At 37.2% G+C, this 27,447-nt stretch overlaps 1 protein-coding gene across 1 annotated transcript; it reads right to left on the bottom strand.

Annotated features, from left to right (window-relative positions):
- Window positions 1–622: 622 nt before the first annotated feature.
- On the bottom strand, window positions 623–21,485 carry LOC139709594 (putative N-acetylated-alpha-linked acidic dipeptidase). The gene is made up of 18 exons (XM_071621556.1): window positions 21,154–21,485; window positions 18,318–18,486; window positions 16,956–17,093; window positions 16,619–16,750; window positions 13,356–13,542; window positions 11,059–11,149; window positions 10,588–10,683; window positions 10,333–10,418; window positions 9,664–9,783; window positions 8,431–8,513; window positions 7,769–7,832; window positions 6,568–6,635; window positions 5,508–5,599; window positions 4,721–4,811; window positions 3,582–3,840; window positions 3,025–3,106; window positions 2,442–2,531; window positions 623–909 (listed from the first exon to the last, which is right to left on the bottom strand). The coding sequence occupies exons 1-18, from the start codon at window positions 21,351–21,353 to the stop codon at window positions 699–701; spliced, it is 2,259 nt and encodes a 752-aa protein (XP_071477657.1). The 5' UTR covers window positions 21,354–21,485; the 3' UTR covers window positions 623–698.
- Window positions 21,486–27,447: the final 5,962 nt, after the last annotated feature.

Below are 27,447 nucleotides of genomic sequence, written 5' to 3'. Positions count from 1 at the left end.
TTATTGACATTTTTTTCAACAAAATTTGGTGGCCCGAGGCGGGCCATCGAATTTGCCTTTTTTTTCTAATTTGATGGCCCGACTTTCATTTTTCCACCGGGCCACCGTTAGTGTCGATCGCTGCTATAGGCATACCTCAATTTCGACTTTCACTTCCACACATTAGGAAGTGATAAAAGGACTTAAAGTTATTTTGTGAAACGTTCATGAATTCAAGTTCTATGTATAGGCCTACCTACAGAAAGGCCTACGTTTCGGCACATTGTTCAATCTGTGACGCAAAACAAGAGAAATTCTAACATCTGAGACCAGCTGTCTCTATGAGATATGTCAATCTCTGATGTTTGTTTGTGTCTATATGAAGAGTTTATTTGCAAAAAAAACCGATAAGTCCATATTTGTTAAATGGAGATATTTGCGATTAAAGGTCAAGAAAAATAAAGAGAATAATAAGAAAATTTTTGCTTCTTTTGACCATAAGTTCAAAAATGTACCTTACCTGATATATCATTCAAAAGGTATTATTTTGTATTTTATGACAGAGACCGTACTTCAAAATTTTCGAAAATGGACTTATCGGTTTTTGCAAACAAACTCTTCATATTGTTGTTGTTGTTGTTGTTGTTGTTGTTGTTGTTGTTGTTGTTTGATACAATGTCCAATCCTGGTCAGTCAGAAATGAGTTCAACATTCAAACATCAGAATTTGGTGACATCCCTGAGAACGGCGCTACCAGCCTCAAAGGCATGGGTGAGCTGAGCGACTTGCTGGGCGACAACCTTCCATCGACCGTACTGGTCGGGATCGTCGTCGATGTCTTGAAGAGCATCAATGATTCCCGGAAACACTCCCGACGGGACCACCTCGTCGCTCCGAGAGGATGTAGCACGCGATGAGAATGCCAAGTGCCTGATGAAAGTAAATCCAATGAAATTATGCCTGTGTACTGTGCTCGACTTATAATGGTTTGATTTGATTTGATTTGATTTGATTTGATCCTGTATTATCATTGTACATGAACATACATGTACATAATTGGAGCCATACATAAGTCATATACATAAACATCAGTTGTTTACAAAATTTTTCATCTTCATGCCTTTACATAATGTACAGCAGAAACGTTTCAGTAATACAACCGTGCAATGAATAATACAGTAGGGCTATACAGCTTAAGCGTGGCTTGATTGGCGGGCAGCCCTCGTACATAATACACATAGAAAAAATAGGAAGGAGGGATGGCATGTAAAATGGCGTATATCTAAATTCAAATCGCGTCTAACTTCCAGACACATTTCAATTCATTCACGCTTCCAGTTTGCTCACATTGCCTGTTGCCGCCAATCGGGCAAGAATCGAGCAAGCTTTCTAGTTGTCAGGATCAAACTTTGTTATAAAAGACATACATAAAATAATGTTGTGTTGTAAAAGCCCATTATTAGGTTTTATTTAAGTTCGATATAAAAAGAAGTGATATCGTGATTTTTTTTTTTCAGAACAGATTCCCAATATCGTGTCGAGGTGAAAAAGAGTCTAGCCTTGGAATGAATTATTACATGCGCAGTAATCATATTTCATTGTTAAAGTTTTTTTAAAGCACTTTGATGTCAATATTATGGTAATAATCATTATATGTATGTATGTATATATATATATATATATATATATATATATACATATACATTTATACATATATATGTATATACTTATATATATTTATGATAATACATGTATGTGTGTGTGTGTGTATGTATGTGTGTTGACATAATCATTATATTCTTACACGAAAAAAAATGACAAACAGAATGATATACATATACTCTGAATGAAGTACTGCAGTTTATCTGTGTTTTTGACTCATTCCAATTAGAGCTAAATGCACAACTATACCTTTCTTTGGCTGAATTATGAATATACGACATTATCTGATACACAAATGTGACATCATAGACTCTTAGGATAAAACACTCAGAGCAAACGTGTCTGCAACCCATCACGGCCCTACCAATGATGAATATTATACGTGCAGATATACATGCATGGATATAGACCAAGGATTCGGTATTTTTCGTGTTTGGTATAAAGCTAAAACTTTAGTGATGTTAACCCTGAAAGTTGCAAGACGTTGTGGGAAGCCTTTCATCTATTTCTCTATTTCTTTATTTTTTCATTTTTTATTTCTATTATTTTTTGAGGGGGGGGGGGGGCTTCAAATTCAGTCCAGAGGTTGTTGAAGGCATCTTTAAAACGGCGGTCGCAGAATGCATTAATCATTAATATCACCATACAGAGGGAAAAGACAGCAAAGTTCTACAGTGTTTAAGATTGAGCCTCTATAGTGTTTAACAATGTTCAACCACCACAAGGTAACCTCGTCTCTATCCCTCACTCCTCACTTTAATAGCCACCAGGTGCAGACATATTTGTCTGTATAAACCTACCTGTCCAGCCGGTCCACTCCGGGTAGATCCCCGAGAAAAGCCTTGTCGAGAAGCATCAGCTGGTCATTGACTTGTCTCACGGCAAGAGTGCTTGTGGAGACAGCAGGAAAAAAAAAACAGAAAAAAAAAGTTTCAAGACAACTCATTATATCAGTTTAGCTCTTATATACATGTATCTCTCACTGTATCTTTTCTCTTGTTTGCATTGGAATAATGCATAATTAGACGCATAAATGAATTTCTATACATGATAAAGATTCATCCTTATTGTTGCTTGGATAACTTTTTTTTTTTGGGGGGGGGAATGAAAAAAAAGTTGGAATTAAATTTTTTGTTAACTTCTAAATGTAGTGATCATTAAATATCGTTGTGATCTTGTTTTTATTCGTGAATGTATTCAATTTGATGATTTTATATGTTTATCCCTTTGTGGGGTAGGTCATGATGTCTCTATCTAATACGAATATGAAATACATATTATGTCATTCAGAGTGCCATTGTGAATCGCAATTTTAATCTTTCTTTCTCTTTCTCTCTATCTCTTTTTGCAGCTAATATTTCTAGATTCTTCTCGAAATTTTACCTCGCAGTATCCACTGATGACAGTCGATTCTGGAAGTCATCGCAGACATCTGAAAATTCGAAGACTGCTCTTTCCAGAGGCTCTGAAAAAAAAGGTCAAATTAATCAGGAGAAACACTGCGATTCAGATGGCTTTTTGATCCATTCTGACTAAACCATGTGATGAGTACTGCACTGTTCGCTAAACAGTGCTATACACTGATGCAGAAGGCTCTATGCAGGATTCAATTAACGTTCTTTTGATTTTCTTTGCTGGATTTCTTTTTCTTACTTTCTTATATTTCTTACTTCTCACATGCATTTCATATAGGACACTACATTCTCTTGACATTACGCAACACACGTAAACAGGAAAAGACAATGATTTTAAATTTGCTTATTTGCATAACTTCCATGATAATGTCATTTCTCCTTAAATATACAGTGAAGCCCACAGTTCTTATGCACGTCATCACTCATTCAATTGTGCCAATAGGCTTTCCTTCTCTCAATCAAATTAATATATTAACGTTTTTATTCGAAAGAGAGAGCGAGCTTCCCTCGATATCTTTATTTTACCCATTGAAATGCCATGGTCCGCCATATTTTTAGCTTGAGAGCTGTCGTTGAGCCGTAAATACATTCCACGAAGATCACTGGCGTAGAGAGTTACGTCTAACGGCAACACGAGGGAATCGGCCAAGATTCGCGCCATTTCTCCGAAAGTTCGAGAGATCGCTTGGTGGAACTTGTACTCCTGATCGATGTAGGTTTCCATAAGTCTCACCGTCTCGTACGCCGTGTGATACAGGGAGTAGAAGCTCAGCTGCAACGTGTCCTGCAGTGGTATGATCGGTTTCAAATCGATAGTTTATTACGATTGTAATGTATAGCATAAAAAAAAACAAAAAAATCTCTTTCAAGAGTGAACGTCCTATCATCATTCACTCTGAAGAAGAAGGAATAATCTGTTTAGTATCCTTTACAAGATACCAGTAAATGTGAAATAAATATTCCTTATGCTACTATACATTTCCAGATGTTACTGTGATTTTTTTTTCATGTATACCGTTACCGCCTTATGGAATGAAATAAATGGAATGATACCTCAAAATTCAACATATACATGGTTGTTGTTTTTTTCTTGTTAGATACCAACACTGGCAGAGAAAGGCGTAATTATACAGAAGTGACTGAGAGAAGGATACATTGTGTCACAAAGACGGGACATGGATATTAATGTCATAAGTGTCAATGATGTATGAATCACTCTGCAGTTTGTCTGTTCAGTCTGATTTTATTTTTGTCGATATCCTTTGCAACTTTATAATATGGTTGAACCTTTTTCGTATAGCTTTATATTAATTTTTCACCACGCTGCACTTGTGCATTTCAACACAAGAAGAGGTTGAATGCAAAAACTGATAAACGCAGTTTTGACCTTTTTTTAAATAAGGTCATCATCAAATAGAGTAAAAATCAAGTCTGTTTGAATTTTAAACTCGTTACAAAATAAACACATTTTTAAAGACATGTCATCAAAATTATGAGTTGCATTTTGATATCTCCCTTTGCTTTTCATAACATTATCTCTCTAATATCTAAATTTAAAAAAACAACAACCTGGTATATAGTCTTGTTTTTGCACATTCCTTATCATTACATTCCTGAAATATGGACACTCTTCCTAATCACTAACTTGTTAGGCGTCACCTCACCCTATCATAGTAGTAGTAGCCACTTATACAGGAAACTCCCACTCGTTTTTCGAAGCCTTCGTAGTCGGACCCAGAGCCAATCCTTAGCACGCTGCGTGAGAGATAAATATTGTGACAAGAGGTATGGTGACGAAATTATTACTATGTTTCATGGGAAGTGCATTCTTTGCTTCTGTTTAATGCATTGATCTCCTCTTAAACTGATACGTAAAAGGTGGCAATTTGATGCATAAACACTAATTAGCTTCTCTCTCTTTTTGTATTCTTTCTTCAAGTTTTGTTCAATGATATATAAATCAGTTGTATTATTGACAATTAATTAATCACATCAAAATCAATACAACGTGTGTCCTTGAATTCATAAACACTACTTGATCATTATCTCATCATCACGTCTTTATACACACTTACGCACACACACAAACACAAACAAAAGTATATGCACACTTCCACAATTAATAAATGTGACTTATATTTGGTACATTTCTAAGCTTGATTCATCTAAAGACGAGCACGTCAAAAAGGGTGTAACGATTCGTCCGTTATCATGTCGGCTTGTAGAAAGATGAATACCTCAAAATATTCCTTCTTATTAGGGGTAGGATGCGAGTTTGCTTTGAGTGCCCATCAAACAGATTTGTGCGTGTTTTTGATAAATTCCATTTTGTGTAATTACAGTTTATGGATAAAAAAACAACAACAAATCTTTGCGATTGCAGTCTTCTGAGACGCTCATCAGTGTACGCAACACTTGATGGGATTATGAATGTTACGAATAAACACCTACGTTGGTAGATCAGGGTTTTCCGAATCCGGCTGGCGTTCCCGCAAGGTGTCATACACAGTTCTTCTCGTATCTGATGGGTCTGGGTCCTCAACCTAAGATATCAATGAGATAATAGTCCATTAATAACTACAGCAATACAGCAACATCAAATATGAATACCATCATAACACCAACAGCTGTATCAACAGAGACTGCCATAATCTGTTGACGATATTTCTTTTAATGGAGTGGAAAACAAAATGCTCATTATACTCCTTTTACGTATGAAGAATAAAGATAATGATAATAATAACAATAATAATGATAATGATGATGATAATAATAATAATGATAATAATAATAATAATAATAATAATGATGATAATGATAATAATAATGATAATAATGATAATAATAATAATAATAATAATAATAATAATAATAAAAGTAATGATAATAATAATGATTTCAATTTCAGGGACATCTTTTGCGGCAAAAATTGTCTTCAAATTGGGAAAATTTCGGAAGTGAGACAATGAGAAGAAATCGACGAAAGGTCCAATTTTCATGTATATCCTCGCAGTACCAAGAATGAACACTGAAATCAACGCCCAGAACACAGTTATTCTATCAACGAAGAGTTGAAACAGCTTTTAATGATTCATAGATATTAAATTCATGAATTTTCTGTAATAATAATGATTCTTTTACTACGCCCTTGCAAATATGACTCGACGAGAGAGAGAGGGAGAGAGAGAGAAAGAGAGATAGAAAGGTAATCCTACAATTCCTGCTAAACACCAAATAGGCCCTAAATGCGTATTGTATCAGAAATACAAATCTGTAAACATATATGTTTATTAATAAATCATACTGTTTACTTTTGGAATGTGTATATATATATATATATATCAAACGTAAATGAGATTGAATACCAGATAAGACAGACATACACAGTTATATGCACTCATTAAACAATATGTAAAGAAAAAGAAAGTGAGAGCAAGCGTGGGAGAGATAGGAGAGATAGCTCAATAACCTTTTGTTAAATAGTGTCCTAATAGTGAACGACTGGTGTTACCTTACTGGTGGCTTCGTATACAACCGGTCTAAGATGGGGCGTGGCCGATGCCCGGAAGTAGAAGTTGTCTGGAGGTGACCCAACAGGATAAAGATGTAAGCAAATGTGTGTGAGAACTTAATAATAATATGATATCCCTTCCTTACAAAGAAAAGAAACGATAATCGGGCAGCAGGGTTAAAAATGCGCTATGAAACTTTAAAATAAGTTCACTGAACTTCAACCTAATTTGTTTGTGTGTCCTCGGTTACCACCTTCCTACTTTTCGTGTGGTACGTTTTTGAAAATAAAGGCTAAAAATTCATAATTAGAAAACTTTATTTAATGACGCTATCTATCAGTTTGAAGCATATTGCATCTATTTTTCTGTACCTTGATCTCTTCCCAACCAGATTCCCACAGACTGTCCAAGAACAATCAGTTTGTTTCCAGTGGGGCATGGGTAAGTCAATGCAATTCAATTCAAATGTTTATTGCTTTTTAAATTCAATTTCTTCCACAGAACATAATTTTATGAAAACTACAAATGTTCTTACACACTTAGATAATTAAGCGGTAATTAACGAGTTAAAAGAATGTATTCGTGGTTTCAAACCAAACCTGTTACATTATCTATGTGATCGCTTGCCTCTCCAAAACATTTTCTACGTCACAACACTTTCTACCACCTATCTGCTTTCATCCATGCTTCCACGAATTCTTTTAAAGTGTCTTCTGATACATATTTTTCAAATTGATGTTTGTTAACATGACAGAAAAAAAAGCAAGGATACTGTGGGCTTGAAGGGATGGTACAGTATTGGTGGAGATGAAAATTGGGCTTTCAATTTTTGGCGAGATACCAAAAAAAACACTTATGAAATAGTACAGAGCATACTATTGTTAGAGGAATTTAAAGTTTATTTGAGTAAAATCGGTTTTGGCATGGCCGAAACATCCAAAAACAAAGTAAAACAAAGAGACCGTATTGAAAGGTCGGTCCAACATTTTATTAGAATCGCTCTGTTTTGGATATCTGATAGCCATTTCAAAACCAATTTTCATCAAATAAACGTTGAATTCCTCATGGAATTACATGCTCTTTAATATTTCATAAAAGGTTTCTCATTATCTCACCAAGAAATGTTAGTAACCTGGAAATTAGGTCTCAACCAAAACTATACAATCCCTTTAACTTATCCAGAAAACGTATTAAACAAACCCAAAACTGCAATGTCGAGATTGAGATAAGCCACTGCTCTATCGGCGAGAATCCGGTTGAACTCCTGCAAAGAAATCAATGTTAAAGGAATTACTTACAGAAAGGAATCTTATAGAATGTCATCAAATACATTGATTATTGGAAATCATAACTCGTGCTTGTAATCATCAAATGTTTTGATTGACACTATTTTATGTCCTTTATTGATCATATTTCTTACCATACAAGTTATGCAGAAACAAACCACCAGTATTACACAAAGAACACGCGTAATTCCACCCTCTGACTCTGTACGTGATGAACGTCTATGTACTGTATTAATTCAGACATATACAAAATAATGAAAGTAGAGTGTGTCAAATTTTTACATAAAACCAACCAAATCAAGAAAAATCCAAAATGACACACACGCATACACTCTCGCACAAGCACACACACACACACACACACACACATACAGGAATTGTAAGAACTTACTGCTTTAATAATGGGAAGCATGCAGAATGGTCATGCATTAAATCTATATAGGGGCCTATAAGGTTGATGATATCGTAGGCATTGGCATAGGTGAATGCGAAAAGAGTGCTATGGTTGGTGCTCCAAATTCATGGTCATTATCCCTAAAATAAGTAATCCTGGGAATTCAGTCCTGATAAACTAACCTCAGTCCACTCAATAGAGCCAATCATCCCGAACTCTTCCGACCCAAACGAGAGAAACATCAGAGTACGTCTTGGGCGCCAACCTTGTAGTGATTGTCACATGTAGTTACCAGAGAGGGGGGTGGAGAGAATGACATAACGAGAGGGGAGAGAAAGAATGGAAAATAGAGAGAGAGGAGAAAGAAATACAGACATCAGGCGAACAGACAGAGGAAGAGAGAAGGGTCCGTTTCATAAAACTTGTCATCTGTGACAGGCTACTGAAATCCTTGCATCTGACTGGCTGAGAGCAAATTTGTCATAGAACTGTGGCAGTTGTCACTGATGACAAGTTTTATGAAACGGGCCCCCGGTAAGGCATGCGCAAAGTTATTATGCAGTACGGCTATGAAGAGCACAAATAGTAATTTCCATATACTTTTTGACTGCCCAGGGTCCTGTTTTTTCAAAAGATAAGATCGATTCTAAATTTCCTTAACACACAGGCTGCCATAAGCTTATCATAAAAAATCAACTTTATAATCAATTTAACTCTTCATAAAACAGGGCCCTGGAACAGACGAAATAGGCCCCGATTCCTTACCGATGCTGCGATGATCTGATCTGAGAGATTCTGATATCCGTCATTTATAGAAAATGCCCTCTTTTTATCTGACGCCTGTAGGACTATGAAAGTCTTCATGTACAATAATGTAAGCATGTTCGATCCACACTTCACCTTATCTTATATTTTAGAAGGCCTACTCATAACCTCATACACTCTAAATTCGTTGGATTTAAAAGTAACCTAATAGACCATGAGGGGGACAAATCCAAATAAGATTATTAATTTCAAATCTAATGGATTTAATTTCTAAATCAATTAGACTAAAAATTGTAATTTTATATGGATTTGTCCCTCCTCTTGGTCTTATTAGATTACTTTTCAATCCAACGATTTTAGAGTGTAAGACACACACACCCCCACACACACACACACACTAATGATATAGGGACAACTTTGAGCAAAGAAAATGAGTTTCCTTCGGGATTCGAACCCGAGATCTCCGGTTTTCCTTTGTTAGCTCATTATTAATAATACGCGCGTGCATGTATTTAGCAGTTGAAGACCAACAACACAAACTCATAACCGACAGTCTGTCATTGATGATGGATGATGGTTACATAATTCAACCCAGACAAAATCAGTTATCGAATTGATCCTCTTGGCATTATGTGAAGAAAAACCCTCACCTTCTTTTTTCAGCATGCCGAACACACGTGATATCTCCATGAGACATGCCGTTCCGCTGGTCGGGTCCACGGATCCAAGAACCCATGCATCACGATGGTTTCCAATGAGCACGTAACGATCTGATTCGGGATCAGCGAAAGGAGAGTTAGATAGAGCTATGACTAGCATTTAGTTATGACGCGATAACTGAATACATATTGTACATAGCACGTATATGCTGCACGTGATAAGGTCGAAAATCTCTCCAGATTGCTTGTTTTAAGAGACCCAGAGCTACTAATGTGTCGATGGGGACCAATATTTCTCCTACAATTGTATTTACCAACTAGGTGTGTTACTGTAGATTTGAAAGGTGCAGAGATGCCAATTCAGGATGGATAGGCCTATTTTGTGAAGCCGTTTATCATGTCGTGTTAATTCTTGATAAAGTATCTTTATTAACGGAATTGCCCCGTTCGTGGAACTTTAAACAGATTTCCATGTTGAGCTTCATTCATTGTCATTTGTATTACTACGTATAGGCCTATACTCTGTATCGATTGCAGTCTTTTGGACTGTAGGATGGATACAATTACAAATGCAGGCATGGCAGGTGTAATAAATCTAAGAATGTCACCTCACCATTACAAAATTTGAGATCTCTCCTTCGTTGCCATGGAAACACTCACCTGGTTCAATCTCACCACGTATGATGCCCACTGTGTTGTAGGTCCAGTATAAGCCGGACACAGAATTTACAACCAGACGTGTCTTCCTATAGAGGAGGCACAAAGAGCAAATCAGACGAGAACCTGACGATGGTGATCACAAGACTGCGACGAAGAGTATAATATATCACAGAAGGATACGACTATCAATCATTTACATATTTTAGTAGCATACATACGGTATATAACAATAATGCTGCCTGAGACAAAACTTACATTCCTACGTATGGGGCGTTGAATCCAGGACCCACTGGATAGGTGCTGTTTAGTCCGCCTCTCCAATCTTCTCTGGGGGATGGACCGGCCATGGCACTGAAACCAGCAACAGTTTTAGAGAAACAGATGCTTGGGCAATCAATTATGAATATTACGGCTACGACAGCATATCACGAATGATCTTACATTCACAACGCCTTATACTTAAAAAACTCAGACAAGCTGTCAATTATGCATGTCAGTCGAAAGTATAGTGTTGAGGAATCGAAAGTGAAAATGAACTTATTGTTGATGCGAAGATATAGTGTTTCAACTTTTGCTCATTTAGTTTAAAATCATTAAATCTTAAAACTCGTGTTCATCTTTTCATTTCCATCGTCATCACCAGTCATCACCAATATGGTGTCCGCTGCGCATGCGCATAAAACTGTCACAATATATACTATCAAATTTCGTCACAGAAAGGTTTACCTGAGCAGAGTCAAGGCATCTCGAAAGCTGATTGGCTGGACTGGAATCTTGGGTAGATCAGTCTCGTTTAGCAGTCTCCGGTGGGCAAATTCTTTTATGGGAGAATAATTCAGAAGAGAAATTGTATATCTTTTGTTTTCAATTGAGATTTTTTCCTCTTAAACCCAAATATCAAAAATCAATGTTTTCTACAATTCTACGAACAATGTAGCTACAAGATGAAGAATGTTAGTTCTTGTTGTTTCTTGTGCTGTTGTTATCTACAATAGGAAATGTTTTCGTCATGACTGTATATATAATACCCTTTTGCATTATGAGATCATTTTTAGTACTACCAATGTTGAAGTAATTATTGTTTGCAAAATTTATCAATGTTATGGACCGTAAGCACATTTACCTGATGTGTCGGAGATATCTATTCTATAAACGTGTAAATCATTTTTTAACAACAGAAAATCGCTAATAATCTGGAACAAAATACCACAGCAATACGTCAGTAAAATGTATACATGTCATTATGATTTTCAATAGGAAACTGATTTTTCTGTCAGAGAGGCATTTGTTGTTGTTTTTTATGACAATCAGGAGAGATTTTGGGAGACATTTTTTCCTTCATGTTAATTTTTTGCGACGAGTTGTTTATAATCATGGCTACTAATATTACTTCCACTACTTGGTATAGAACACTGAATAATCGTTGTTTATTTATATTTTTTGTTTATATCTCACAATGTGATCACATAATATAACAATAATGATGATGATTAAATAACAAGAAATATACAAACTACAAAAGCACTCTAAGAGCGCAGACCTTCACCAAGCAGCTACTAGTAATTTCCACCCATACACACATGCTGAAAATCGTCCAATTTCCCAACTATAGGAGCCTTTTGTTAACCTCATAAGGTTCCAGCCGCGCGGCGCCTCGTCCGAGGAGAGCACGTGCTTTAGAGCAAATTTAACCCTTAATTGACAATCAGACGAGGGACGATGGTGATCACATGACGAAGATTATATCACAGAGGGATATGACTATCAATCATTTACATATTTTTGTAGCATGCACACGGTATGTAACAATAATGCTGCCTGAGACAAAACTTACATCGCCGTGTATGGGGCATTGAATCCAGGACCTAATTTCCCAATTATAGGAGCCTTTTGTTAACCTCATCAGCTTCCAGCTGCGCGGCGCCTCGCCCGAGCAGAGCACGTGCTTTAGAGCGCGTATGCAAACTTTAAATTCGCACAGCTTGAACTCCAAAGTTCATTGACCATATCTGCAAAAAGATTTTCAAAAATCATTCAAAAATCCATAAACATTTCCGGATCACTACCAAAAATTTAACCATCTGTTCCTTGTGTAATTATCAAGTTTTCCTGCAAGTTTCATTAAAATGTGTTCACAACTTGTGAGTTATTCTGCACACACACAAACAAACAAACAAACAGGTGGAGATAATAAAAATCATGCAAACACGTACAAATGAATGTGCACAAAATACGTGCAAACAACCATACACGAACACAAGCATACAATACATAAAACACACGTACATTATTTACCTACACACACAAATATTATATATTATATATATATATATATATATATATATAGAGAGAGAGAGAGAGAGAGAGAGAGAGAATACATGATCCATTATATACATGTGATTTAAAGAAACAAACTTGTAATGCCTTTTTGGCCAAAAATGCATTACCAGTTTGTTTGCAGAAGAGCATGCGAATCAATGGGAAATAATAGTTTAAAGGGACTGTACAGTATTGGTTGAGGTAGGGATTCATGTTTTGAACATTCCTAAGTGAGATAATGAAAAGCCTCTTATGAAATATGAAAGAGCATGTAATTTTAAGAAGGATTCAACGTTTGTTTGATGAAAATTGGTTTTCAAATGGCCGAGATAGCCAAAAAAGAGCTAATAATAAAAGGCGACATGCCCCAACTTTATTAGTGTCTCTTTGTTTCACCTTGTTTTTGGATATCTCAGCCATTTCCAAACCGATTTTCATCGAATAAACTTTTGATACCCCTTAGAACTGCATGCTCTTTAACATCTCATAGAGTGGTTTCTGAATATCTCACAAAACGTTAAAAGCTAAATCTTCACCTCGACCAGAACTGTACACACCCTTTAATAAGGAGACAGAAATTGTCAGCCTAACCTGGTGTATTTCCTCTAAGAAAAAAACAAACAAACAAATAAGCTTATTATGAGAATAGTGTTTTCTTAATGCTAGCTCCATATAGGCAGAGAAAATAGACAGAGGGTATTTACCTTTAGCGGGATAGCCCAGAGTTAAGGGATCTCCTTTGTATTTGTTGATGGATCCGACCTGCACAGCTGTGTCGGGTAGGAATCTACCATCGGGATAGGGGAGACCCACATCCGGAGGGACGGAATAGTCGCCAGGGTCGGCGTAAACCAGCATCGCAACAGCGCCGTATTTCTGTGCGGCAGCGACCTGTTGATAAATCCATTCATTTTCCTTTGAGTTAAAGGCATCTTTCTTCTTTATTTTGGGGATATATTATGCAGAAGACTATACTTGATATCCTTTTCGTTAGAGAATATTACTTGAACATTTTACAGAACTTTCTGAACAGCATCACAAAATTATACCGGACCAGCAAGTTGTTTGTAGATATATTTCATTCGCAAATAGACATAATAGTGGTGATGTTCTGTGCAGGAATAGTTTGATTGTAAAATGGGTAAGTTAAACATTTTTAGTTATACATTTTACAGACAGAGCAAAACAAAACCTTTCCAATTAATAAGAATGAAGTTGGTGGCCGCTAAGGCAGGTTTGACTGCGTATGCCTTTACCAGTGAGCTATTTTATTTCTTGTTTCTGTACAGTCCTGATGAAGGTCTAAAGAATAAATGACTGACCGGCTTGGCAATAAAACCACGTTGAACTATACAGCTATACGTCGATTGAATGCTTCCTCTTCTCACTCTATATGAATGTGTGTGTGTGTGTGTGTGTGTGTGTGTGTGTGTGTGTGTGTGTGTTTTGTGCCTGTATAGAAGTTTGTGTGTGTGTGTGTGTGTGTACGTGTGTGTATGTGTGTGCATTTATATCTATATCTTTTTTATCTCAGTGTATATACATGTACATGTTTGCGGTATGAAAGGTATTTTTGTTGAATCTTGTCTCAAATCGTTTATGTGACTTCTCATGATGTTTAGGAGGAACGAGTTTCCCAACCTATAGATATCAGGTATTATAGACGCGTGGTACCGCATCTTGACAAGCTTAGGCGTGCAATGAAAACAAAACAAAAAATATATACATATAAGATGAAGAGAAACAAATGAACTGGTTCTTTGTTGACGTTGACCTGATTCGCAGCTTTTGACCTAATGTCCATCCTGTGGACAGGATGCGCTTTACAGGAAAAAAAAAAAACCACACACACAAAAATATCACACAGACCCTGTGAAAGTGCGTATAATTTTCCTTTTTGTACGAATAAGTCCGTATCGGCAAGATAACTTGATGTATAATGTTTTCATGCAATATCTACGTTTACAAGATATTGAATTGAAATAAAATGAATGAATGAATAAATAGATAAATGAATATATAAATGACAAATGATTGAATAAAAAGTAACATATTTCTGTTTTGGTTTCTGTTTTTACTTTTTAGATGAGGACGACACTCAAATTTTACTGATCACTCGTTATCCTCGATGCTAATTAAAACCATAGTTCACAGATTTACTTTATTCATTTTTTTTTTCATAAGCCCCTGAAGTGTTGGAGCGCATCACATAGTCATTAGGGAGCTTTAGATTTTAGACGCGCGGACATTCAAAGGGAAAAAACGAAAAAACATGGTCTGCGTGTGCGCAGTAGCGCACGTCAAGTTACTGCGCACGCTCAGACCATAGCCGGGTTCACACGTACACCAATTAGCGGGATACAAATCTCGAGATTTGCATCGCGATCGTCATCCCGAGTTTTTTGCACGTGTGGACAGAAAAAACCCGAAAATTAGCGGGATAAGCATCGCGATGCTAATCCCAAGAAATCTTGCGCTGGTTCATCAATTAGCGGGATAATTGGCCCCGCGCTGGTACGTGTGAACGGTCGGGATTACAATCTCGAGTTTTTACATCCCATCATGCAATGCGCACATCACAACAGCGAGGCCTCTGCGAAGAGGTCCTTCACCTCTTTGGAGCACAACAACAACAGCGCGCGAACCACACCACTGACGCGTAAAAGACAATGGACAAATGTAAGTGCGCGCAGGCAGTGATAGAGAAGGGCGCTGTGTGACCCAGTTTGCAGGCTTTGCTGTTATCTCTATCGGCAATTAGCGGGATAATTCGGTACGTGTGGACGCTCGCCAAATTAGCGGGATACCGATCGCGATCGCTATCCCGCTAATTTGGTACGTATGGACGCTCGCAAAAAAACTCGGGATGAGCATCGCGATCGTCATCCCGCTAACTTGTACGTGTGAACCCGGCTCATGTGTTTTTCCCTTTGAACGTCCGCGCGTCTAAAATCTAAAGCTCCCTATCATAGTGATATGCGCTGAATGAGAAACGTGCATTATTACCATCAACCGCTGCGATGATTGGAATACTATATGTCCCTTTGTGTATTCACATGATAATGGTTGAACGTGTTTCTGTTCTAAGTAAGACTTGGCACTGAAAATACACGAACACATTAAGAGAAAATGTCAATCAGACGACGTCTTGATAACAGCATTGACCTAATACACGTAGACTATTCACTGCAGTCTTTCTTTGATGTAATGATCGTCATCGACAGGTGATTATGTGCATCTTCATGATTACATTCAGGTGTCTTGACAATAACGATTGTGTGATCACGTATCGTCACTAACAAAAGAATCTTTTCTCTCATTTCAGTCTTGTTTCGCTGATGTGCCTTTTTCAGACGGAAATGTCTTTTAAGAAATACAGATGATGAGGAGCAGCAAACCTGAGATCATGACAAATTTTGTGTCAAAAGATGGGTAATTGCTGATTCGCACATTTTCGCACACGCATAAGACCTTGCCTAATGGCAAGATATACCTGTTCTCTACCATTACTGTCCCTTTTTGCTCTGGAATAAGCTGGAGAAAATTGAAATATTGAGATCACATGACAATCATTCTGCCAAAATGTTAGCTTTCTTTTAAAAACTGCCTGCTTCTCCCAAGCGAAATTGTTTGAGGTATGATTTCCTAACATACACCACAACTGCACATTCACTTTACTTGATTTTTGTGAGTTATTTTCTTCTGTGCATATAATTTTAGATTTCTCGAATCTCCGTCTTGTTCTTCTTCCGGCTTGCTGGCGGTGACGATCATGGGATCAAAGCAGTGAAGCATGCTAAAAATGTTTTTGTGGCGCTTTTGAGATGTACGGGTGCATTAATTAATTAACGATACGATGAATGTCCATGTGTATTATGTCCATGATAACAGAGAGTCCGGATAATCGATGGTCGGATAATCGAGGTCCTACTGTACATGATATCAAAGTGATTGAAAAAGAACTAACTTTTGTAGAGCGACCAGCTCCGCCAATTCTGGAGAGGACAATTTTGCCGGTGAAGTTGGCACTTGGATCCAGTTCGTTTATGATGTATTCATAGTCCTCTTCCCGGCCATAGTTGACGTACATTATGTCACCCTGGGTTTGCATTCAGGAAATTAAAAATAGTGATGACATGAATAGATTTATATTTGAAACATTTATATGCTCTCCAATATAGTACGTTTCTTTCTCATGGTATTATTTTCTTGTTCTTGTTTCTACACCAACTATGATATGAAATAGCACAAAATAGTTTGCGTTAAGGAGTTGATGTGCACATGAAATGAATCTTTATACTGACCATGACGTCACCGGTAGCGGAATAAGCACTGTAAGGGGCGGGGATGCCGTCCTGCGTTAGCTCCTCCTCACCAAATGGATCCTCCCTGAGAGCTGAAGTGAAAACAGCGTTTCCATTGACAGGGTCGATGATTTGCACCTGTAACCAGAGTTCAACCATTCACTAAAAGGGTTATCGAAAGAGATTCAAGACGAATTACATATCACGGAATGAAAGTCACGTTTGAAGTATTAACTCTTATACTAGTAGTTCCTCTCGTGTGTGTAGGACAAAAAAAGGGTAAAAATGGCAACTACCTATATTTCTTCGAGCATGAAAATAATGATAAATGAAATAATCCTTTTATAGGGCATTTCCAATAAAGATGATTAATGCGCTTTACACAGTAAATTGTACCAATGACAAGGTTAAAAGAACTTTTGAAAATTCTTTCTGTATGTTAACACTGAGGTTGATCAACGAACGCAAAGACAGGAACGTGATTCCGTGTATTGAATTCGTTGTGTCCGTCATGTTAAAGGGAACGCAAACCCAAAGAGCAATGTGGATTGAGAGAAAGCACCAACAATGGTAGAACACATCAGTGAAAGTTTGCAGAAAATCGGACAATCGATGCAAAAGTTATGAATTTTAAAGTTTTGGGGTTGGAACCACTGGAAGAGGAGACTACTAGAGGTTATGACGTATGAGTGGACAACAATACAAAGCCTTACGAAAATTCAACAAAAATTCACTTTTCTAGCATTATGAAAGAGCACTTGACTAACCTTTTTCAGAAAGCAGGGGGGATTTATTGCTACCCTGGGTCAGTATCAAGTTGATGTAATTTTCATGAAAAAAAAAATAATCATGAAATCATCCAGCGGTTCCAACACCAAGACTTTAAAAATTCATAACTTTTGCATCGATTGTCCGATTTTCTTCAAACTTTCTCTGATGTGTTCTGCTGATGTTGCTGCTTTCACTCAATCCACATCGCTCTTTGGGTTTGCCTTCCCTTTAAGGAGAATTTTTTTGGGCAGAGATCTGCAGTACGAGAAGAATCAATCATTGTTATTCCATTCGTGAGATAAAATCATTCGCTACAGATAAGTCACATTTGAATTTCTAAGATGACGTATTTGTCCAGTTCGCAATTATTTCCTAGTCATCTCTAATCAAAACTATATATTTACACTTATACATTTTGCTCACATCTTTCTTGGAAAACAATTATGCCCATATCAATAAATACGAAGTCAATATCAATATAAAACGGTGTTAGGCATCATGCCCATTACAGTCATGTAGTTATGATGGACCGTTTCTTCCTTCCTAACTCCCTATCAGTACCTTTGCTTCAATAACAAATCTGTTTGGTACCTTGTTTGCCAATTCGTCATTGTCTGCCGAAGGGCTGTGTTGTAGGTAGACCTGGTAAGGGACCAATCTTGCCGAGTCCAGGCCTTGTTCCAGCCAGGTCTGTCTGATATGCTCGGCCCCTTCCCGATCGGCCGCCGTACCGGCTACGTGGGGCTTGCTGGCGTAATATCTGTCATGACGTGATGGTGTGACATGACATCCCATTTTGATGGATATGTTTCGTTTAGTGTAATTTGATTTCTTTTAAACAGTCGTTTCCATTTTCCACTCCCAAACTTCACAAACAGACTAACAATTTACTAAGTATCACATTCTCACTTGAAGGAACTGAGCTTACGCACAATCAAAGTAAAACTAAATACGACAAGTATGTCAACCATGTTGATAAAAATATGTAGAGTTACATCTTAAGAATGGTCATGTTGAGGTAGATAAACAATGCAAAATGATAATTTCTCATAAACTGGAAACTAGCAAGCTCCATTGGAGTGGAAGAATATATTATTATATTTTTTCGCATTATGACCACAGTGTAATTCGCATACATACAGACCTCGTGTTTATACCAAATCAAACTTCTGTACATTCTGATGAAGTCTCATCTAAATTATGTTTTGTATAATTTTCGTATTTATATACTTTATTGTGATATATGTGAGAAATATGAAAATAAATTGAAATGAAAAATGAAAAATTATTGGCAATTGGTATAAACTTTGTGAGAGTTGGGACAGGGGAGACAGAGTAAGGGAGAAGAGGAGAGAGGAGGGAGGGGGAGGGGAGGGGAGGGGAGGGGAGGGGAGGGGAGGGGAGGGGGAGGGGAAGGGAGGGAGGGGAGGGAGGGGGACGAGAAATGGACACATGGCAGGAAAAGAGGAGCGAATTTAGGGGAGCGGGAGGAAGAAAGGAGGAAGATATTGTTTAAAAGAATGGTGAGCAAATGAGAGGGAGGGGGTGTGATTAATGTAGAAGTCTCGATTGCAATTCATCGATGACCTGTATCGTTTCCATTGCATGACCGACTTGTTGAATACTGACCCTTCCCCTCCCCTAAAAAAAAAGAAAGAAAAAGAAACGTGTTAAATCGGAGACATCCCACAAGACCGACACCCACGAGTCATACAGCCCACGAGTTCGACATTGAAAACAGGTCCACGAGTCATACAGCTCACGAGTCATACAGTCCATAAGTTCGACACTAGGCAAATAAAGCCCATGAGTTATAGGCACTAGATAAAAACAGCCCAAGAGTTCGACAGATACAACACGGAGATTAATGTGTCGATATCGTAGGCCTTGTTAGCTAAGTGTCGAACAAATGGGCTGTGCGACTCGTGAGCTGTATAACTCATGTTCTGTATGACTTGTGAGCTGTATGACTCGTGGGCTGTATGACTCGTGGGTGTCGGTCTCGTGACGTGCATCCGTTAAACTGAATTCACCTGTGCACATGTTCATGTCTTGAAAGATATTATTTTCAAGTGTGATATGCTGACGGTAGGTGTTTAGTGAACACAGTGAAGTTCTATTGATGACAGATTTCCGAAAAAAGAATTGCCAAATAAAACGAATTATATACAAGGAAGAATAAAACCGTATACGGATTATGTGGTATGATGTGGGGCTATTCTTGTAGCTAAAGAGCGGTTGAACTTGGCATAGGATGTCGTACATTGCTAAATTTCAATATAATCGTTAAACAATCACTTACCGTATTAGTTTAGGCTGGAAAATCGATATAATCCGGCCTTCTCGGACACTAGCCCAGACCAGTATCCGCCATGACCCTATATAGTTTGCTTTTTGGTTCTAGTTTGCTTTTTGGTTGTTATAACCTCACCCCGCCCTCATTTCGATCCCTCAACAATGGTCAGGGATTTTGTCCACATGATATACAAGGAGGTTCACCGCCTAATCTATCTCAGGGTTAATCATTTGCCATTCCAGTTCTAAAGAGGTTATAGGTGACATAGTTATAATACTCTCCTTTAGACACGGTGGGAAAAGAAATCGGCGACGTATCATTTGAAATCTCTGGTGCACGTCACGATCTCGACACCCCACGAGCTATATAGACACGAGACAAAATATGGCCCACGAGCTCAAAACTAATGGCAAAAGGACCCATGAGCTCGACATAACATCACTGGGCTTGTATATGTATAGTGTCCAGATCGTCGACCTTTTTGCCTATAGAGAACATTCAAAATAGTGTCAAACTCATAGGGCTTTTTTATTTTTGCCTAATGTATTTAGTAGCTCACGGGTCTGCTTTACCTGTAGTTTCTATCTACTGTGCCTGTTTTTCTTGGTGTTTATAATAATATATCTCGTGGTTAAGTGATACAGTTATATTGATTAGAATTAAGACCATAAAGATGATGTGGTGATGATATCATCTCCTCACGAGTGACCCATTGACTCGTACACATTAATATGCCATATTCTGACATGAAATCAAACAGAAACACTTTGATTTTCCAGAAAATTATTGTTGCATGTGTTGCAATAGTCAGGAAAAGATAACTTAAAGGATAAATCATAAGTGCGATCCAAAATATTGCTGTGAGTTCATGGCGTTGTGATTAGTGAGTTCGTCTCATCATGGTTATATACTCATTCTTTTCATCCACCTAAAACATGACGTAGAGTTGAACCATCATTGTATCAGACAACTTAATCGTCAGAAACAGAAAACTGCCACAATGTTATTGTTATTATTAACAGTTTCAACATTTATGGAGATACTTAAGTTTTTCTCTCGAGGCGCCATGAGTTGTAAATGATAGCCTACATGGATTTTTAAGCATATCAATTTTTTGCTTCGGCTTCTCACCTCAGATTGGCGCGAATATTCTCAGTTCGAATCTCGCTCAGAATCCGCTCCGATATCGACTCGTCCGCCGGTCTGTTTTCAGGATTTGAGTCCCCTCCCCCGCCGTCGGGGGCCGAGAAGTAACCGATCAGCACGCCGACACCGATACCCACGGAAAGAGTTACGACAGCGACAATCGCGATCAGGCGTCGGTTATCCATCCCACACCGATATTGTAAGCGTCACAAATTGAAAAAAAGAAGAAAAAGATATGTATGTAGTAATGATCAGTGAAAATTCATCAAGGCAACTTGATGTGTCTTCTTGCTGCGATGATAAAGCTCAGGTAAGAGGTCGGGGAGGCGAAACGAAATAACGGCTGGCAAGATATGCAAGGTGTGTCACTAAATCTCGACTCTGATTTCATCCACCATCTAACGACGGCGCGTATCGTAACTGTGAAAGCTCAAATCGGGCAGGAATGAGCTGGGAAGTTCCTGATCTTGTCTAGCAACAATAATAAAATTCTTCGTGTATATAGGTCATTTAACGTTAAGCTATAACCGAAGATTAGCGTGGAAGTACGTAGGGCATATAATATCCGTGTAAAGGGGAATATGGTTCATCTGGAGGAAACACGTTAGGAATGGTGGGCTTTATAGCAGAATCGGAGACACAACAGTTGGTCTATTATGGAAACAGAAGTTTCCGATGTTTTTGATATCGGAAAGTCCAAAGATTAAGCGATCTATAATCTTTTTATTACCGTCTCGAGAGAGATCCTATCGTTGTTAACCATGTTTGCCCATCTAGTACGTCGGGTCTTATCTTTAACCATGCAGTATAGAAAGCAGTGGCGTATCTAGCGGGGGGCAAGGGGGGCACGCGCCCCGGGCGCCACTCCTTGGGGGCGCCGAAAACAAAACAAAAAAAAAACGAAAAAAAAAAACGAAGAAGAAAAAGAAAAAAAAAAGAAGAAAAAAAAAGAAGAAGAAGAAAAAAAAAAACTCGCCCGGACCGGGAAGGGGGAAATGTTGATTGTGTTCACACAAGTATTCCATGTTTTGTAAGCTGAAATTTCGGCACGCTCTCTGCGCTCGGTCGCTAAAATGTATATATATAAAAAAGAAGATAAAAAGAAAACGTGATGATGACGCGGACAAAATGACAATGTATATTGTGTTCACACATGCCATCGTTAGAAGGCAAAAATTAATGTTACATGGAGCAGCGGCTGCAATTTATTTCTTTTGTTCTGAAGCGATCGCCCATTGGATCAAACGAGGGCGCCAATAAGATTGGTGTCGAACATACAGGGGGGGCAAAAAAAAATCAAACAAGATAAGAAAAAAACGTGATGATGACGCGGAAATATACAAATTTTGGATCACTCCCGCGTACTAATTTAGAGTATTTTTAAAGTCCTCAGTTTGTTGGTATAAATCGTTATCTATAAGGCCGTCACTATATCTTGATTAGAATTGCAAGATTTAATAAGGAAAAAATGACAAGAATTCCATGTTTTGTAAGCTAAAATACAAAAATTTTCGGCTCGCTCGCTGCGCTCGCTCGCCAAAATTCGTCCGCCCCCCCCCCCAAAAAAAGAGATGAGGAACAAAACGTGGCGATGGCGCGAAAACATACAAATTTCGGCTCACTCGTGCGTACTAATTTGGAGTAATTTTTCAAGTTCTCAGTTTGTTGGCATGAATCGTTATCTGTAAGGCCGTCACTATATCTTGATTAGAATTGCAAAATTTAATAAGCAAAAAATTACAAGAATTCCATGTTTTGCAAGCTGAAATACAAAAATTTTCGGTTCGCTCGCTGGGCTCGCTCGCCAAAATTTATCCAAAAAAACAAAAAGAGATAAGAACAAAACGTGATGATGACGCAGAAATATACAAAATTTTTCGGCTCGCTCGCTGCGCTCGCTCGCCGAAATTTATCTAACTTCATTACATTTCAATCACCCTCAAAAGATCCCTTTTTAAGTGCTTGAAAAAGCATATCATGAAGACTTTTTAAAAAGTCCCTACCGGGATGGGGTTGGGATTGAACACTTTTTCAGAAATTAGGGGCGCAATTTTCATGCTTGCCCAGGGCGCCGTTTTCCCTAGATACGCCACTGATAGAAAGGAGCCAGCCCTTCATCTATGAATGGGCTTGTTAATTTACGTTAAGTGTCCTGTTGTTGTTGTTGTTTTTTGGCAAATGAATTCGAATGCTGCTTACTTTATGAGCATATGATAATGGAGCAGGCTATCTTCATCAAACTTTGACGCCCACTTTTATAATGCACTCTGAGACCGCTGTAAAGGTTGTTTACCAAATGGACGCTGAACGGTGTTCCATCAGTGTCCTAATTAACATCATCGGAAGGCACAGTTTCATTTTAAATCTCGTAGCCTTTCATAGGCCTCTGTTTAGTTTTATTCCCAATGATACCACAAGTAATCCCGTATTTCTTTGCCCTGGATAACGAACGAGATGCTATCTCGGAAAAGTATGCATAATAATGAATAAACATATTACAGTTACAAAAGAAAAGAAAAAAATGCATGCGCGGTTATTCAAATTCATGAAATGAATCGATGTAGGGCAATTTGTCAATCAGTTGCCATGCACGGTTAGTTTTAAAGGACAAGTCCACCTTCATATACATAAGGATTGAGAGAATGCAGCAATATTAGTAGAACACATCAGTGAAAGTTTGAGGAAAATTGGACAATCCGTTCAAAAGTTATGAATATTTTAAGTATCTGCGCAGTCACTGCTGGAAGAGAAGACTACTACAGTGTATGATGTCACATGCGTACAACTATATAAGGAAAATAAAAAGATAATTTCACAAAACTTTACTTTTTGAATAAAGTGCACATTTCTTCGACTTGCTACTGACGTATAAGGGTAATATCATTCCCCATGCCTTCTGAAAAAGAGAAGTCGAGTGTTCTTTTGTTATGCGATAAAAATGGAAATATGTTGAATTTTCTTTATTCTTTCTTTATATCGTTGTACTCATGTGACATCACAAGCTATAGTAGTCTTTTCATCCAGCCATGACTGAGCAGAAACTTCAAAAATTCCTAACTTTTTAACGGAATGTCCGATTTTGCTCAAACTCTCACTGATGTGTTCTACTAATATTGCTGCAATCACTCAACTCACATGTCTATGAAGGTGAACTTGTCCTCTGTTTCACTTTTTTTTTCACACGTCATGTCATGAAAGCAGGAAAGAGCCCTCTATCGGATGGAGAGTGATGTTGCAAGCGCGTACGCGATAAGATTAATCATAAATGCGCTGAATACAGTGATAACCTATTCCAACTTCCAGATCGAAGAAAAGAAACAAACAAAATGATACAAAATAATTCAAAGAAAACAAAGAAAGACTATAATTATGATCACGTAAGCAGAGAATGGCGCATCATGTGCTGAAAATCACGTTAGTACAGCATTAAAGCGTGTAGCATGTATTCATGACAGTCGCTGATGGCATGCACTCTGCAGAATATAATGATTATACAGTGCCCTCATATTGACCAGCTATAAAATATGTCAGATAACATAAAGACAAGCAAGCCAATTAACAAACATTCATTTATTCATTCATGTTATTTACGTATTTCATACTAGTCTTTCAATTATGTGTTTGATGAGACTCACAACATTTTCAAGTTGTGATATAAAAGTTATATAGATCGCATCATCCACAGGCCGAATTGCAGCACTTTTACTGGGCTAAAGTACGACAAAAAACAACAACAACAACAAACAAACAGCAGGCCCTTTTTTGGGGTGAGACGGGTGTATGTATGTGTAAAGGCCTACTTGTAAACTCACGATCGATCAAGCCATTAACATATTTTTTAATACTTTTGTGTACATAGTGACAGGGGGTCGTAAATAATAAATGCTTTAATTACATTCCTTTTCTTTTTAGATATGATGAGGTTGCGAATTATAGGACCTATCACTCTAATGAAAACATCATGCATGGATTTCTTTCACAAATTCTCCTAGGCTCACTCGTTCTTCTTTTTTTTTCTTTCTCTTCTTTTTCTTTTGGTTAAGTCTGCCTCCTTCAATAAGCTGAAGATTCCTGCAGACTGTGTTATTTACATTCTAATACAGTTTATTTACAAATAATATTATTTACAAGCACATAACAAAATAGCAAACCTTAGATGCTAGATCATCAGGCAAGTCATTAATGTTAAACAGAAAAAAGGCAAGGCCCAATTATATATTATTTTACAAAATGTACATTTCATATCTCACAAGCATGATATAGTAACAAAATTCACTTCCAAGTTATTAATACCCCCAAACCAAATAATTTATTTTCCGTTGTAGATGTTATTTCTAACCCAGAGTAAACATTGATCCATTCTCTTACTTCTACCCACAATCATTCAACATAGGTATTGACACTCACCCAAAAATGTATTAAAGTCTTAGCATACACATCGCAAGCATAACATTCTTTTCTTTCAACTTTATAGACCAATTCTATTCAACATAACATTATTTTGTATATAAGATTCTATTAACTATTAATTCAAACTGAAACCGTGCGCCGTGCTCTTGAACGGGACCAACGAAAAATTTTGCCATTTGTTTTCCTCAAGTTGTATTAATTGCTGCCATTTTAAAAATCCTTTAAATTTTATGCATGTAGGTGCTTATTTTATTTTCTAACAAAACAGCATAAATGTTTATGCGAACATCCTTTATGATGTTTAATAACCAAATTTAAAATGTCAGGAATAATTAGTTGACAAAACTTTTCCATGTTACTCATCACAACCTGCTTTTTTAACCGCTTGCCACATTGCAAAATAATCTTACAAATTAACATCACCATCATATTTCCTCTTAAAAGCAGTAAATGATACAATTTCCTTTTTCCATCCAACAAATCATTAACAGAACGAATTATTCCTTTTTTATACCACATTCGTTTGAAAACCAACACATTCCCTGCAAAAAGCATATTATTTTTCCACATAAGGTTGCACTGGAAATAATTACAATATTCAAAAACCGAAAGTAAATCACCATGAGCTGCGAATACTTTTTTCCAAGAAGGATTACAGATATGTGAGATTTGTTCAAATAAGAAAAAAAAAATCATTCCCAAGGCTCATATGTATCTAATTGATGTTTCTGGGGTAAAGTATACTCAGTAATTTTTCTGACCCTTTTTCCGATATAGTAAATAACAATCGCCTATCCTAATCCGTGATATTTTCAATGCTGTAACCAGTGCGTAAATATTTATCGTTCATGCGCTCCAGCCACTTCTTGTGTACGTGTGATGTCTGAGACATTTGAATTCTGTTTATCTTATCCGGCTTCCTTTCCCATATAAAACTATAAAACAATAGATATCTCATTCAAAAAGTTACCTTTAGGACTTGGGAAAGACAAAAACAAATAATTCAATTTTAAAAACAACAATGACTTGATTACTACAAATCTACCAAGCGCCGTTAATGAGCGTTTATGCCAAGAGTTCATTTGTTTCCTAATCACTTCCATTTTTTTCATGATAATTACACTGAACAGCTCTCTAAATCAACAAAGAAATGTACACCCAAATACTTAAAACCTCCTTCATAAACCCACTGAAGATTCCAGTCAGACAACATTTTATCTTCTTTCACAAGTTCTTGCATTTCCCTATCCATATAAGTGTTGTTTTGTTTTCCTTGATTTTTTAACCAGCGGTACAGATCTATCAACAATTATTTATCGCTACAAATGAATCCTTCTCTTTACCATTAAATGTCAATAGTGTATCATCTGCATATTGAGCAATGGAAACATATAATATTATATATCATCTATTTTTATCCCTTTAAATGAATAGGTCCGGAAATCATCAAATCTAATACTTCACGTACTACACAACAAAAATATATAAGAAGAGGGTCGCCTTGCTTGACACCTTTCTACCCTGAATCTCTCAGGAAAAAAAAGAAATAATCTGAGCAGACGAAAAAGAATCAGCATACAAAATATCTATCCAAGAAATTATTGAGGGACCAAAATTGAAAAATGACATTACTTTTGTTAATGAAGGCGTGAGAGATTGAATCGAAAGCTTTTTTTTTTCAAAATCAATCATCAAAAACAGTACTGAAATATCCTTGACATCTAGATCTGTGAATAAAATAAAATTATATAAACGACGGGGATTCTCTCAGATAAATCTCCCTGATAAATATTATCCTTTTTGATTTTCACTTATCACAAACGGCGAAGCCTTTTAAATTCGATTCACGATCCATCCAGACGCTGATTT

This window comes from Diadema antillarum, unplaced genomic scaffold, assembly GCF_040938485.1.
Source record: "Diadema antillarum isolate AM-2024a unplaced genomic scaffold, OU_Dant_1.0 seq00001453_RagTag, whole genome shotgun sequence".
Lineage (NCBI taxonomy): Eukaryota > Metazoa > Echinodermata > Echinoidea > Diadematoida > Diadematidae > Diadema > Diadema antillarum.
This window is presented reverse-complemented; position numbering and strand designations above follow the sequence as displayed.